This window comes from Gymnodraco acuticeps, unplaced genomic scaffold (assembly GCF_902827175.1).
Source record: "Gymnodraco acuticeps unplaced genomic scaffold, fGymAcu1.1, whole genome shotgun sequence".
Classification (NCBI taxonomy): Eukaryota; Metazoa; Chordata; class Actinopteri; order Perciformes; family Bathydraconidae; genus Gymnodraco; species Gymnodraco acuticeps.
The window spans coordinates 4,056,590-4,070,915 of NW_022989748.1; the positions used below are offsets into that span (position 1 = coordinate 4,056,590).

General features: G+C 44.5%; 1 protein-coding gene across 3 annotated transcripts in view; it reads left to right on the forward strand.

Annotated features, from left to right (window-relative positions):
* The window catches only part of LOC117559274 (phospholipid-transporting ATPase ABCA1-like), a 135,226-nt gene that overhangs the window by 40,820 nt on the left and 80,080 nt on the right, over positions 1-14,326 (forward strand). For 2 of the 3 annotated variants that reach the window (XM_034235991.1, XM_034236150.1), the window contains exons 15-16: positions 921-1,143; positions 1,536-1,757. In XM_034235991.1, the coding sequence (XP_034091882.1) occupies positions 921-1,143; positions 1,536-1,757 (445 nt within the window). The remainder of the gene's footprint in view (positions 1-920; positions 1,144-1,535; positions 1,758-14,326) is intronic. The other variant, XM_034236066.1, reaches the window with a different exon arrangement.

Sequence of the window (14,326 nt, forward strand, 5' to 3'; positions counted from 1 at the left end):
CTATTGATCCAGAAATGTGAGGCTGCTGGAACATTACATTTACTTTCAAACTTAAAATCCCATTCCTCTCCCACACACTCCCCTGCGTCAAGTGCAGACACACTTCAAACTACATGTCTACATACATTCAGAAGTTTTATTTGTACATTTGAAGGTTTTCTTTATATCAGCACTGTGGTGAGAAGTGTGTTTGAATGCCTCTCCTCTGGACAAGGAAGTCAGCAGGAGGATCATGGAGATGTGACTGCACGCAGAGATCATTACAATCAGGAAGCTTATGGATGTGATGAGATCTCTGCCAGGAGATGCAGTCTGCACAGTGAAGCCTCTCTGTGACAGCAGTGATAATCAATATGATCTATATTAACATAGGATAAAATGAGCATGTAATAGAGGTAGATCATAGTGATACAAATGTGGCTTTACACAGCGGTCAGGCATATTTCAGTGTCTTTTTTGTATAACTTTTCAAATATGAAACAGCCACAGGAGAAAAAATATAACGCAGGTGCTGTTAAAGGAGAGATGAAAACAAAACCTGGAGACAAAATGAATAAATAATGAACACAAATTATATATGATTATATTCTATTATTATTAAAATACAATTATTAAGACACATAACTTGCACATTTAATCTTCAAGCTGGCAGAAAACAAATATGCATCAGCAGCCATACTCCAGACCCAGGTTTATGTTGCTCCTGATGTGCAATGCCTACATGTACCAGGATGCATTGCAAGCCTAACAAGTCTAGGAGTTACAGCAGGTTAATATAAACTACAGGTGAGCCGGTAACATTAACAAACTATGATAACTTGTAAGGTAATGAAGCGTTAACGGTATTGCACATGAGCATTGGTGTTCCACGACTCATCCTCCAGACCCCCGTTATAAGCTGCCCCCGGCTCCCCCCTCAGGTTCCTGCGCTCTCTGGCCCGCTCCCTGCCTTTATACATGACGTTAGCGTGGATCTACTCGGTGGCCATGATCGTGAAGGGCATCGTGGCGGAGAAGGAGGCGCGTCTGAAGGAGACGGTGAGGATCATGGGTCTGCGGGGGGCCATCTACTGGCTGAGCTGGGCGGTGTCCAGCCTGCTGCCGCTGGCCCTCAGCGCCGTGCTCCTCGCTCTCATCCTGAAGGTGACATGATTTACCATTGATTAGAGGAGGACCCAGCTCTACTTCTGCAGAGACTTTAGTCTGACATTACGTTAATGAGGAAAAAACGATTAAATCACGAGGTTTTAATCATAGTTGCATCAAAAAGCACAATTTTCCAAACTGGGACTCTCCAGATTTAAACTCAGTAAAAATAGAGTAGGGTCCTCCTTCAAACTGGCACAGTAACAGAGTTTCATGTTGGGTTGTTTCACAAAAAATTATATTTGAACCCTTTTAAAGCTCTTTTATTCTGCCTCCTCCTCCTCAAATAATCATCTTTAATCACACTTTCTGAATCTGTTTTCCCCAATCTCCTCGACTAAAACTCCAAAGTGTTTGCTTCAGTGTCATGTGTCTGCTTCCTGTGTCAGTACGGTAAGGTTCTGCAGTACAGCGACCCCTCTGTGATCTTCGTCTTCCTGCTGGTGTTCTGCCTGGCCACCGTCACGCAGTGCTTCTTCATCAGCGTCTTCTTCTCCAAGGCTAACCTCGCAGCGGCGTGCGGCGGCCTCATCTACTTCGTCCTCTACCTGCCGCACATCCTCTGCTACGCCTGGAGGGACGTCATGGGCTTCCAGGTCAAGGTGGCGGTGGTGAGTCTGTTTTAATATCTCCTCCTGCTGTTGTCATACTCACCGTACTCTGAGGTATGTTATCAGCCACTATAATCACACTTTGGCAATCAAAGCTCCTTTTCCATTTACTGTACTGTATATCCAAACAAACTTAAGTTTGATGATTAAAGATAAGATTACCATGCACACATGTTTGGCATTGTCCACATGTGCAGCCTTTTTGGAAAGGAGTAGGCCATTTCAATCTTAGATATTCCACCTAAAAACGTTTTGCGCATAAATAATAATAAAAGAAATGCATACCTGGACTATTATTGCCAAAAAAGAAACTTTTACAAAGTAACTTTTGCTCTTCCTATTAACAAAATAAACTCTATCTGCTCTATGGAGAAATTAACTTGTACTCCTAGATTCCAAGAAGATAAATGGGATAGATTTTTAGAAAATGTAACTGTTATACATGGTTAAGATCTTTTTTTATTATTTAATTTAATTAATTAATTTAAATTATTATTTTATGTTGTATTGTTCCAGTATCAAATAAAACATGAGAGAAAAAAAATATACAAATGAAAATAAATAAATGAATACATTTCCACACAAATAAGTAAGTAAATAAATAAATAAATAAATGTACAAATAATTAAATAAACACGTACAATGGTTCATACATAAATTAATGTCTTATATATTTTTTTCATGTTATCATTTTCACTGATTGTGCTCCGTTGTCCCAATAAAAAAGAAAACAGATTAGATAAACCTTTATTTAAGTGGCAGGGAAATACAAAATGTAAATGCAAAAGTATGAATTGTTTTCAAATGTAAAGATATTTGTAATTATGAAAATACAAGTACTACTTTGGACGTGTGCAAAGTCCAAAATAGCTACATCAGGTGCAGGTTGATAACGTTTCTCATGTTGAAAGGAAGTTCATCTACTCGATTATTTCTTTATAGATTTGCCCTCATCCTCTCTGCATAACTCTGATAATGAGTTGTGTCTGCAAGATGGATTTAGAGTTTCTGTGAACTTTAAACATTCAATAATTTAGGAATACATATTCATCCTGTCACTCTGCATTGCTTCCCAATTGTCTTGACATCTTTTGCCACAAACCTGCAGAACTTTATTAAAACTGGACGTACATAAAGAAGGGAGTAGACGGACACAGTGAGGAAGATTCTCCCCCCTCTTCTGTCTTATCAAGATAAATGCTGCACCATTGCTCAACCTTCAGTGTAGCCTTTCTGCGACCTTTATGGAGCTGCTGCTATCATTTGTCCTCACGCTGTCCTTTCTGCACACAAAGACACAGCATCCTGAATCTTCATCGCTGTGTATCGCCCCAAAACTTCATCAGGTTATCTTCTCTTTTTTGTCCTTTCAACAATACGATATCAACTCGAGGAGAAGCAAACACTGTTGTGTGCATGTCGTCTAGGGCCGTCTGAATGTTTGTATTATATTATTTATATATGTATTAATAAAATGTCCATTACCATTCAGCTGTATCCACAGAATGCATACAAATTATTATTTTTTAAATGTAAGAAGAAATTGAATTAAATAATGAAATGCATGCCTGAATAAATAGATTAAAATAATGAAAACTATTAAATATTCATATTGTTTTTGTCTGAAAGGACTAAAAACGAAATGTTCGATTAGATTAAATATCTTAAAAATACATTATGATATATCATTTTAAGGCTATATAATTGAGGCTTCCTAATAGACACGCTTTCAAATGTATTGTACTTTGTTAAACCTGCTTCAAACCGACATCCAATAGAAATAACTTTGAGTAAGACCGTAAACATTATTTCAGTCTTTCCAGTCCATTTCCTTTTGCACTCTGCATGCAGGTGATGTATGCGTTTTAAATATAAAGCAGTACAAACCTTTTTTAATCTCCACACTCCCCTGGCACTTACATCTCCCTCTGCCTCTGCACAGTGAGATGGATCTCCCTCTGCTCCTCTAATTAGCATGAGCAATGTTCCTCTGACCAAACCACTATCCAGTTCATCCTCACACTTCATCACTGATCTGTGTGTGTGTGTGTGCAGAGCTAGGATGAAACCCCATCGTGCCGAGGCATACAAATTGTCCCCCACATTGTCCTTGATAATGAAGTCTATAATTTCTAAAGATCACCTGGATTTACGAGAAGAGCTTCTGAGAGCAGCTGCAGGCAGGAATCACATCCTACCACTCTGTACTGTACTTTTAAAATATTTTTTTACCTGCACTTCTTAACGAGGTGGAAACAAGAGAGCGCCTCGAGCTATTCTGTTTTCTGGAAATATTTTCAATTCATCTTTCTGTCCTGGAAAAATCCTGAGGAAAATGCTAATTCCTGCAAAATCATTTGATATTGCTATCAGGTCATGATTCCTGCTTTTTTAACATCTGGACGCTCACTTCAGCATATGAGTTTTGTTAAGACATGTCTAATAATGCACTCTTATTTAGGAAACTCTCAATAGACCAACATAAGTACATTAGTATTACCTACTAATCACAATGCACTGCTCATTATTCTCTCAGTATATTACAAATAATTGCCAATTGTGATGCCCCTGTGGGTTCATCAGTGGAGAGGGTGTGGCTGTCCTGTCTTGGCTGCATTGATTGCACTGATTGCAGTAACTCAGGGCACCTGGGTCTGGTGCTCTGCAGCTATTTTAAAGCCTCTCTGCTCCTGTCTGTTCTCTCTCTCTGTTTTTTCCTGCAGGCACCCGGCTCTGATGAGTATAAACCATGAGTTGACTTGAACAGTGTGGTGCAAATAAACACCTTTACCTACCCGCTGACATGTTGTGTCTCCTTTTTGTTGTGGCCTTTTGAGCCAGGTCGCAACAAATGGGGGCTCGTCCAACGGGTTATTTGTAGTGATGGCAAGATGAAGCCTTAGGAAGCTTTGAAGCTTTCCAGCCAATTGGTTCGCAAAAGGGTTCATCTCATGAGGCTTCATCATGGGCTTCATTTGAACATAAACCCCCTGTTGGTCAAAGTGTGTAAAACAGGCAGATTGGACATCTCAACAGTGTGCTCTTTCTCATACCGAGTTCCCAATGAGTAAAGCCTTAGAATAACTCTAAACAACCAACATTAATATTATCATATCATATTTTCATGTTAACAATATTGTTTTTATTCCAGTTGAATGATTGTGATTGAAAAGCCTAAGGAATACAACCAAAGAATACATTTATTAACTACATTATCTCATTTCGCTGTAGCTTTTATAAACAACAAAAAATACGTATTGTTCAGTTGTTGAACCAGGGACCCTGCTGTCATGAGTCAACTGCTTTCCAGCTGAGCCACAGCACACACACTGAATCTCCCTGACAACACTGGACCATATTTATTCCTGTATTTATTCATGTTTTTATTCCTACATTTATTTATGCTTGTATCTATTTATACTTATGACATGTTCCGACCTCTATATAGGTGAGGGTCTGAGCTCTCTTGATTCCATCGTGGGCCCGGGTACAGGAGGGGTAATATGGTTCTTATTATACATCCATGGCATGGGGAATATGAGCGCTGTGGTTCAACCGGGTTCAACCGATCTGAATCGCTTCCTGAAGCAGTCACGTGGTATCGACAGGCAGCGAGGCTTCGTTTGTCATCGATGACGTCACTGGCCCAAAACGATACAAGCCTCGATACATGCTTTACAAAAAGCTTCGGGGATTACTCGACACACGCTCCGAAGCCTCGGCGCAATACGTAACATCACTAGTTTAAAAAGTTTGTGTAGTGCTCAGAGCACATGGTGTCATTGAGCAGCTGATTCATTGTTGTGGTCCAGCTGTGTGCTGGCTTGTCGCTGCTATTTGGGGGACACATCATGTCTTTTGGGTTTCAGGAAGCTGTAGTGTTTGACATGTCGTCAGGTTTTGTGTGCCAATCAGAAGGTAAGATGTTGCTGTTTGTTACGCTTTTGTAAAAGAGATTTTCCCCACTAGGCTTAAGTGGCGTTTACCCTTGGGTTGCGTCTGTTTCTTTTTTTTTTCCATAGTGTTGTGGCGACGTGGTTAGTGTCAGCTGTTTTCGGACAGCTGTCTCGGGGCACGTCTGCGTGAGTTCTAGGTGTTACCTGCGTGCAGGTCGCTCCATAACTCCGCCGGGTTCCATTGCGTAATTACCCACCGCAAGCCACATGAAGACTAGGTGAGATTAGGAAGATTTTATTTAGGCAGTTAGGGGGAAATTCTCTGTTGGGTTAATCTTATGCCCATGCGTGTTGGCAGTTTAATACTTTGCTTTCTGATTGGCTATTATGACTTCTTTGTCAGCGTTTGTGGATGCGCCCTCAGTGTCTTTCTTAGATGATTGCCAGAAGGCGCAGTCGAAATAGCAGAGCACTATGACATTGCTGTTGTGGGGAGCAAGCGGAAACATGACATTAAAACTGTCATTGTGTCATCTTTGTTTGAGCAGGGGGTGTTGCAGAAGAGTGAGTCTGGTGCGGCAGGGTTCGTGCCGGTAGTGGTTCAGACAGCTGGTTTGACGTTCGAGCAGCAACAGGAGCTTTTGGCCATGCAGTTTGATCAGGAGAGATTGCAGTTGGAGCAGGAGAAGTTGCAGTTGGAGTTGAGGTTGGAGCAGGAGAAGTTGCAGTTGGAGTTGAGGTTGGAGCAGGAGAAGTTGCAGTTGGAGTTGAGGTTGGAGCAGGAGAAGTTGCAGTTGGAGATGAGGGGTCAGCAGCAGGAGGTAGAGAAGCGTTTAGAGGTGGAGAAGATGCTGGAGGTGGAAAAGATGAAATGTGAGGTGGAACATGCTAGATTACGGCTGATGGGAGAGGGCAAGTTTTCTCCAGGGGAGGATGGTGGTGATAGGTCGGCATCAGGCAGTGGCGATATCATTTCTTACTTGCGATTAGTGCCAAAGTTCAATGAGCGTGACCCGGACATTTTTTTCACTCTATTTGAACGCATAGCAGAGGCAAGAAACTGGTCAGATTTGGACAGAGTGCTGTTACTTCAGTGTGTACTCACTGGGCGAGCACAGGAAGCCTATTCAGCTGTTTGTGGCAAAAATGCTTTGGACTATGATAGAGTAAAATCAGTGGTGTTGAAGTCTTACGAACTGGTTCCTGAAGCGTATCGTCAAAGGTTCAGAAGTTGGGTCAAGGGAGATAAGCAGACACATGTGGAGTTTATCCGTGATTTAACTTCTCATTTTCAGCGGTGGTGCGCGGCAGCAAAGGTTGCAAGTTTTGACGGTCTTTGTGAGCTCATTGTCTTGGAACAATTTAAAAACATTCTCCCTCAGCGTGTGGCCACGTATGTGAATGAACAGAAACCTTCCACCGCATTTAGAGCTGCTGAATTAGCGGACGATTTTGTGTTGACACATAGGGGCAGTTTTACTGAGAAGTATTCTAGGGGTGATTGGAAACGTGGAGAAGACAATGACTATGCCCGCGGTGGTGCAAAGTTTTCACCAGGCTCCTCCCGTAGATTTGTAGGTACAGGGCGACCCGAGGGGGCCAAAGTGGACCTATGTCATTATTGCAGAGGAGGGGGTCATTGGAAGGAGCAGTGTCCGTTGCTGGAAACTAAGGGGAAGCCTCGTTTGTCACCACATGCTCCAGCCATGTGTTGTTCTGCCGTGTTGGATAAAAAAACCGTTGGGTGTAGGCTCGGGCATGGTGCCTGATAAGAAGCCGGTTTGTGCCGACCCGGATGCGGGTTCTGGTTTTGAGCCGTTCATCACTGAAGCTGTTGTATCAGTAGTCGGTAGTGACAAATATGTGCCGATTAAGGTGTTGCGTGATACAGCGGCTAGATACTCATTAATTGTTGAGTCAGTGTTGCCTTTTTCGTCAGAGACAGAAACGGGGGATTTTGTGCTGATGAGGGGCATGGAGATGGGCTTGATCCCTGTGCCACGGCATACAATAGTGCTGGATTGCGGGCTGGTGCGGGGAGTTGTGTCTATCGGCGTGCGTCCCGCGTTGCCACTTGATGGGATACATATGATTTTGGGCAACGATCTCGCTGGTAGTGCTGTGTGGGCTGGTGTGCCACCGCCTGTGGTGGTTTCCAGGCCGGTGGCCAGATGAGAGTGGTTTGCAGTTTCCAAGTGTGTTTCCAGTTTGTGCTGTGACACGTGCACAGAGCCGTAAAATGTCTGCTGACCCACATGTTTCGGAGTGTAGCAAAAGTAATGTGGTACATGTGGTCTCACCAGCAGCGCCGGATTCATTTCAGAAGTGGGGGGGCCAAAAAGTGCGTGTGTATTACTTGCCAACCCTCCCGATTTTCACGGGAGACTCCCGTTTTCCTCCCGGGGTCATATGTATTCCGCATTTCTCCCGATTTCTGACTAAATCTGATTTGAACATAACGCACCAAATGTTACTGTTTCCACTCGGACTTCAATACAGCTACACCATTGTTTGGTTTCCATGGTAACGTGTCTCTTTAGTAGCGCGAGCAAATGAAAGTCTGAGAGGGGAGGAAGATAGTCAGAGAAAACAGAACAAGAATGGACAACTCGACCCTCTACTCACTCCTTTCCTGTAAATGAAATATACAGGTCCAGCCCACACATCATCCCATCTCTTCTTTGTTCCTGCTACGCTCTTGTTTGACAAGCTGAATGTTGACTGGTGTTTGACTGAAGTAAGCTCTGTGAAAAGTTCCAGTTATTAACTAGGTATTTACAAAGCTGTCATCTCCACATTTGGAGAAAGTTACAAGCCGTTTGACAGCAGCACACCTGCATATTTCACAGAAGGCTCGTTTAGTGGTTTTGCAAATAATTAACCACTCTCTGTTTTTGTACCATTCTGCATTGAAGTACCTTTCTCTTTGCCCAAATAAGCTTTTATTTGCCCGTCACAATGTCCCGACAACAAACCTCCATGCAGTCGGAACCAGCCTGTTTCGGTTCAACGATGCCGGCGGCGGCGGTTTTGACAGCCTCTGCGGCCGCAGAGCTGCTGCTGGGGTTCATCTGGCTGTGCTGGTTCTATGGTTGAAGGACCAGGCTCCAGAGTGTGGATGTCAGGGATGTGACATTCAAGTTGTTTAATTTCAGCTTAGTTTGACAGTATTTTGTTTTCTTATGCGCCGGTTCTTCTGACATGTTTGCAAGTTTATCTATCTAGGTTAACGGCTGACACACACTGAACAACGTAACATATAACGTAAACAACGTAACAAATAAACACATCTAAGCTTTGTTATTGGTTGTAATGTACATGGATACATTTGAATGGTGTGACAATGTCCTCTTTGATTGGATTAAAATGTACATATTCTTCCTGTTATGTCTGCCTGCTGTATTTTACCTAATGCAAAGTGACCTGCTCCATCGAAATCAGTCGCATTGATCCGAAGACACATTTTGAGTTGTTTACACTGTTGGAAAGAGGAGATTCCTAACTTTCTAATGATATCAGGATTGTTTTTGTTCTCCAAATATTAAGCGAAATATGTCACATTATATAATGACTGTCACCGAGTCATCATTTTGAGAAAAAGGCCTTTAAAGTTTCCTCTTCTCTGGATCGATCTGATTGATTATGAGCAAATGATCAAAATACTACGGAGGGAAGATATTTTCGTTTGGATTACTGGTCTGGGGGGAGCTCGCGAGTGTGTGTGTGTGTGTTTGTGTATTTTTGCGTTTGTTTCCCGGGGAAAACTCTCAGGAGAAACACCGGCTGTTGTTATGCTTACTGTGACGTCAAGTTACTCCGTTCTCCGCTTGTAATTATGCCGTTAAGCTTCAAAGCTGTATTTATCATCTGAATTTGCCGAAACAAGTTTAATATTCTGAAAGCCAAGACTTTGTTTATTTGAAATCAGATGAAAACAAACTGTAACGGACCCTGCGGTGTTATCTATGATTACTATGCCTTACATTCATAATGTCAGCGGAGGGAGGGGAAGCGGCGCTGTGGAAGAGCAGAGTGGCGAGGGAGAGGCGAGTTGTGTTCTTCCCTTTACAAGCTTCAAAAATGCCTGTAGCTAGTGAGATTGAATATAACAATCAAAAATAACAAAATATACACAGCTAGATCAGATGGCGTTCTTTTTAGATGCGACTTTAGAGTAGAGGGGAATTATTGAAACGGGATGTGTACAGTGTTTCGCGGCATCCGCTGCTGCGAAAATGTGGGGCAGGGCCGTAAAGTGGGGGGGCCAATGGCCCCCTGGCCCCCCCGCTTCCGGCGCCCTTGGGTCTCACTGCCTGATCTCCCTTCGTCGGTGTCAAAGGAGGACTGGGTCAGGAGTCAGAGGGACGATTCATCTCTTTCTGCTCTGTGGACTGAGTTGTTGCCGGCAGAGAAGGTCAGAGACATAGCCCAGGGTTACTTTGTTCAGGGGGACTTGCTGGTGCGTAAGTGGGTGCCCTGTGTTGGTGATGCTGTGGGGGAGGCAATTTTTCAGGTGGTGGTGCCGAGTAGCTTTCGTGATGTGATATTGCAAACTGCGCATGATAGTGGTGGACATTTGGGGATAAAAAAAACCTATGACCGTGTCCTACGCTATTTTTCTGGCCTCGGTTAAAGCGCGATGTTGCAAGTTATATTAAAGCATGCCACATATGTCAGTTCACTGGTAAACCAAGTCAGGTGGTGAAGCCTGCACCCCTCAGTCCCATTCCAGCCCTTGGTCAACCTTTTGAGCATTTGATCATAGATTGTGTGGGGCCGTTGCCTCCATCTAAGTCCGGTTGTGCGTACATGCTTACTGTAATGTGCCAGACTACAAGGTATCCTGCAGCGTTTCCCTTGCGCTCCATTTCAGTGAAGCCAGTAGTTAGGGCTTTAACCCAGTTCATCTCCACATTTGGAATCCCACGTGTGATTCAAAGCGACCAGGGTACCAACTTCACTTCCCATATGTTCAAACAGATCCTACAGCAGCTGGGGGTCAGGCATAACCGTGCGTCGGCTTACCATGCCCAAAGCCAGGGGGCGCTAGAGCGGTTTCATCAAACATTGAAGTCCATGCTGCGTGCTTATTGTATGGAAATGGGGAAGGACTGGGAGGAGGGACTTCCATGGCTCATGTTGGCGTCCGGGGAAGTCGTTCAGGAAAGTACAGGGTTCAGCCCTAATGATTTGGTCTTTGGGCATAAGGTGCGTGGTGTGTTATCTGTTCTCCAGGATGGTTTGGTTGAGGGTGAGCCACCTAAAAATGTAGTGGACTATGTACAGGGCTTTCGTCATCGCCTGTATGTAGCGGTGGAAATGGCAAGAAAAAATTTAGCTGGTGCTCAGGCTAATATGAAGAGACTCTATGACCGTAAAGCAGAGTATCGTGAATTCAGCCCAGGGGATCAGGTGTTGGCTTTGATGCCACTGCAGGTTTCACCATTCAAAGCCAAGTTTGCCAGCCCGTACACTGTTGAGAGTAAAGTGTCAGATCAAAATTACTTGATTGCTACTCCAAATCGGAGGAAGTTGTCTCAACTGTGTCACGTCAACCTCCTGAAACCGTACTATGTTCGTGATACCGTTGGGGATAGCTTCATGGCTAAAAAGTTGGGTGTGGGCCCCATAATGATGGTTGATTCTGTGCTTTCAGATCGAGGGTTGGCTGAGGAGTGTGATGTTAAGGCACCAGATGAACCTGTTATGTCTGGTAGGCTGAGGAATTCGGAGTCGTTATGCCAATTGGATCGCTTGTTGAGTCACTTACCGGCAGCACAGAGAGATGAATTGGCGGCTTTAATCGGGAAGTTTGTGGTACTGTTCGGCGATACGCCATCGCGCACAACTCTCGTGGAGCATGATATCGACGTGGGGGACAGTCCTCCAATTAAGCAGCGATTTTATCGTTGTCCTGCAGATAAGCATAGGGTGCTGGAGGCTGAGGTCCAGTACATGTTGGACAATCAGATTGCAGTACAGTCGTTCTCCAGTTGGGCGTCGCCTAGTCTGCTGGTTGGCAAATCAGATGGGTCTCCGCGGTTTTGTAACGACTATCGTAAGGTTAATAAGGTGACAAACAGATTCTTACCCGTTGCCACGGATGGAGGACTGTATTGACTTGGTGGGCTCTGCTAGATATGTCAGTAAATTCGACTTGTTAAAGGGGTACTGGCAAGTTCTTTTGACAGCGCGTGCGCAAAAGATTTCAGCGTTTGTTACACCTTTCGGTCTGTATGAGTATACAGTGATGAGTTTTGGGCTTTGTAATGCGCCAGCGACATTTCAGCGCCTCATGAACATGGTGGTATCAGGTCTTGAGGGGGTTGCTGTTTATCTTGACGACGTAGTGGTGTTTAGTGACACATGGGATGACCACATCAAACGCATTGGTGCTCTGTTCTGTCGCCTGGCTGAGGTGCATCTCACTGTTAACCTGGCCAAGTGTGAGTTCGCTAGGGCGACAGTGACGTACCTTGGCCGGGTGGTCGGCCAGGGACAAGTTCGTCCGGTAGACACGAAGGTGCGGGCCGTTTTGCAGTTTCCTGTGCCCACTACTAAGAAGGAACTCATGCGGTTCCTAGGTCTGGTCGGGTACTATCGCACCTTTTGTAAGAACTTCTCCACAGTGGTTGCGCGCCTGACTGATTTGCTGAAGGGTACAGTCAAGTTCATTTGGTCTGACCAGTGTCAGGTAGCGTTTGAGAATGTGAGGACCTTGTTGTGCTGTGCTCCGGTTCTCGCTGCGCCGCGCTTCGATGAGGTTGATGCTAGTCATGTTGGGGCAGGTGCGGTTTTGCTGCAAGAGGTTGAGGGTATTGATAGGTCAGTTTGTTACTTCTCAAAGAAGTTTAATTCGTACCAACTCAATTACTCAACAATCGAAAAGGAGGCATTGGCCTTAATATGGGCCCTCCAGCACTTTGAGGTGTATGTGGGTTTTGGGAGTAGCCCAGTTGTAGTTTATACCGACCATAATCCCCTTACCTTTCTCTGTTCACTTAACTGTCCGAACCGGCGGCTGATGAGGTGGGCCCTGTTCCTGCAGTCCTATAGTTTGGACATTCGGCACATTAAGGGCAAGGACAACGTTGTGGCGGATGCTCTCTCTCGTGCCCCGGTGGGGTAGGAAGTCTATCTGGCTCTGGATATTTGGTGTTGTTTCGGGGATCCCTTTGGGGCCTCCGTCTTAAGGGGGGGGCTGTGATGCCCCTGTGGGTTCATCAGTGGAGAGGGTGTGGCTGTCCTGTCTTGGCTGCATTGATTGCACTGATTGCAGTAACTCAGGGCACCTGGGTCTGGTGCTCTGCAGCTATTTTAAAGCCTCTCTGCTCCTGTCTGTGCTCTCTCTCTGTTTTTTCCTGCAGGCACCCGGCTCTGATGAGTATAAACCATGAGTTGACTTGAACAGTGTGGTGCAAATAAACACCTTTACCTACCCGCTGACATGTTGTGTCTCCTTTTTGTTGTGGCCTTTTGAGCCAGGTCGCTCTGGTTCTGGTGTGTGTGATTATTTTCAGCTCTACTAATTTAATTTCTAATATAGAATAAACTGAGACAATTAAATTTATGCAAGAAACACAAAGGGAATTCAATACAACAAGGCTTTCAATTTCTATGTTGTCCGTAAAGCAGATTGGGATGAATAAATCTTATCTCATCCTAAAAAAGGACCTACATAAATGAACCAGTTTACTTACTCATCGCAATGCAATGCTGATTTTTCTCTTAGTAGTTGTGAGTATCAAAATAATATTCTGCCAAGTAACTAATCGATTCCCGGTGTTGTTAAACTTTCCAGACTTTCTGTTCTGACTTGTTCCTGCAGGAATAAAAACTCTTCCAGTTTATCAAATCAATCTTCGTCACACAGGAGCTGGTTGTGCTCCTGTCCGTCATGCAGCTGTCAGAGACAACTTTCTGCACAGCGCCGCTGATCGCTCTTCCTCTAACGATGCTCTGTGGCTGCAGCCAGATGAATCTGACATGTGTTCATGTAAGGCGTTTGTTTGGTCCTCCTCCTCCTCCTCCTCCTCTCAGAGCTATATAAGTGGCTGCTGTGGTTTTGTCAGCCATTCATTCCGAGGTCAAGGATGGTTGCCCTGCTGTCACCTCGTTCTCTGACTCTCTGCTGATTGCTTGTCAGAGGACAGGGGAAACAGGAAGCTGGAGGTCTGTGTCTCTGCAGCAGGTCGCTCCTCTTCCTCAGCCTGGTAGAGTAACACCGGGCAGGCAGTCTCCGTGATCGTTGCAGCTTCACAAACGCTGTGAGCAAATGAGGCGTGATGAAACAGCTGGCGGTGCGGAGTGATAGGCCCGCGGCAGATGATGTCTCATGGGCAAAAGCATCATTTGCAATTTCCCTCTGTACTGTATGAAAGCACCGACAAATCTCAGTTTGCAGCTCAGTCTCCATCTTTGTTCTGAAATGAAGTCCTGAGAGATGTTCACAAAGATGGCGCAGCAATTACAGCAGCTGAGCTTCCTTCTGTCTGCTGCTGCCGATCAGCTGAGCGTGACCTCGATGCTCAGATGAAGTCATCACCTGAATCACTGAATGCAATGTCCTCTGAGTCGTTGCTTTGGAATGACGTTTCTCCTTTACTGCCGATAATTAGACGAGCAGATAGTCGAGAATACAAAAAAAAGAATAATAATAATCTAAAAATACAC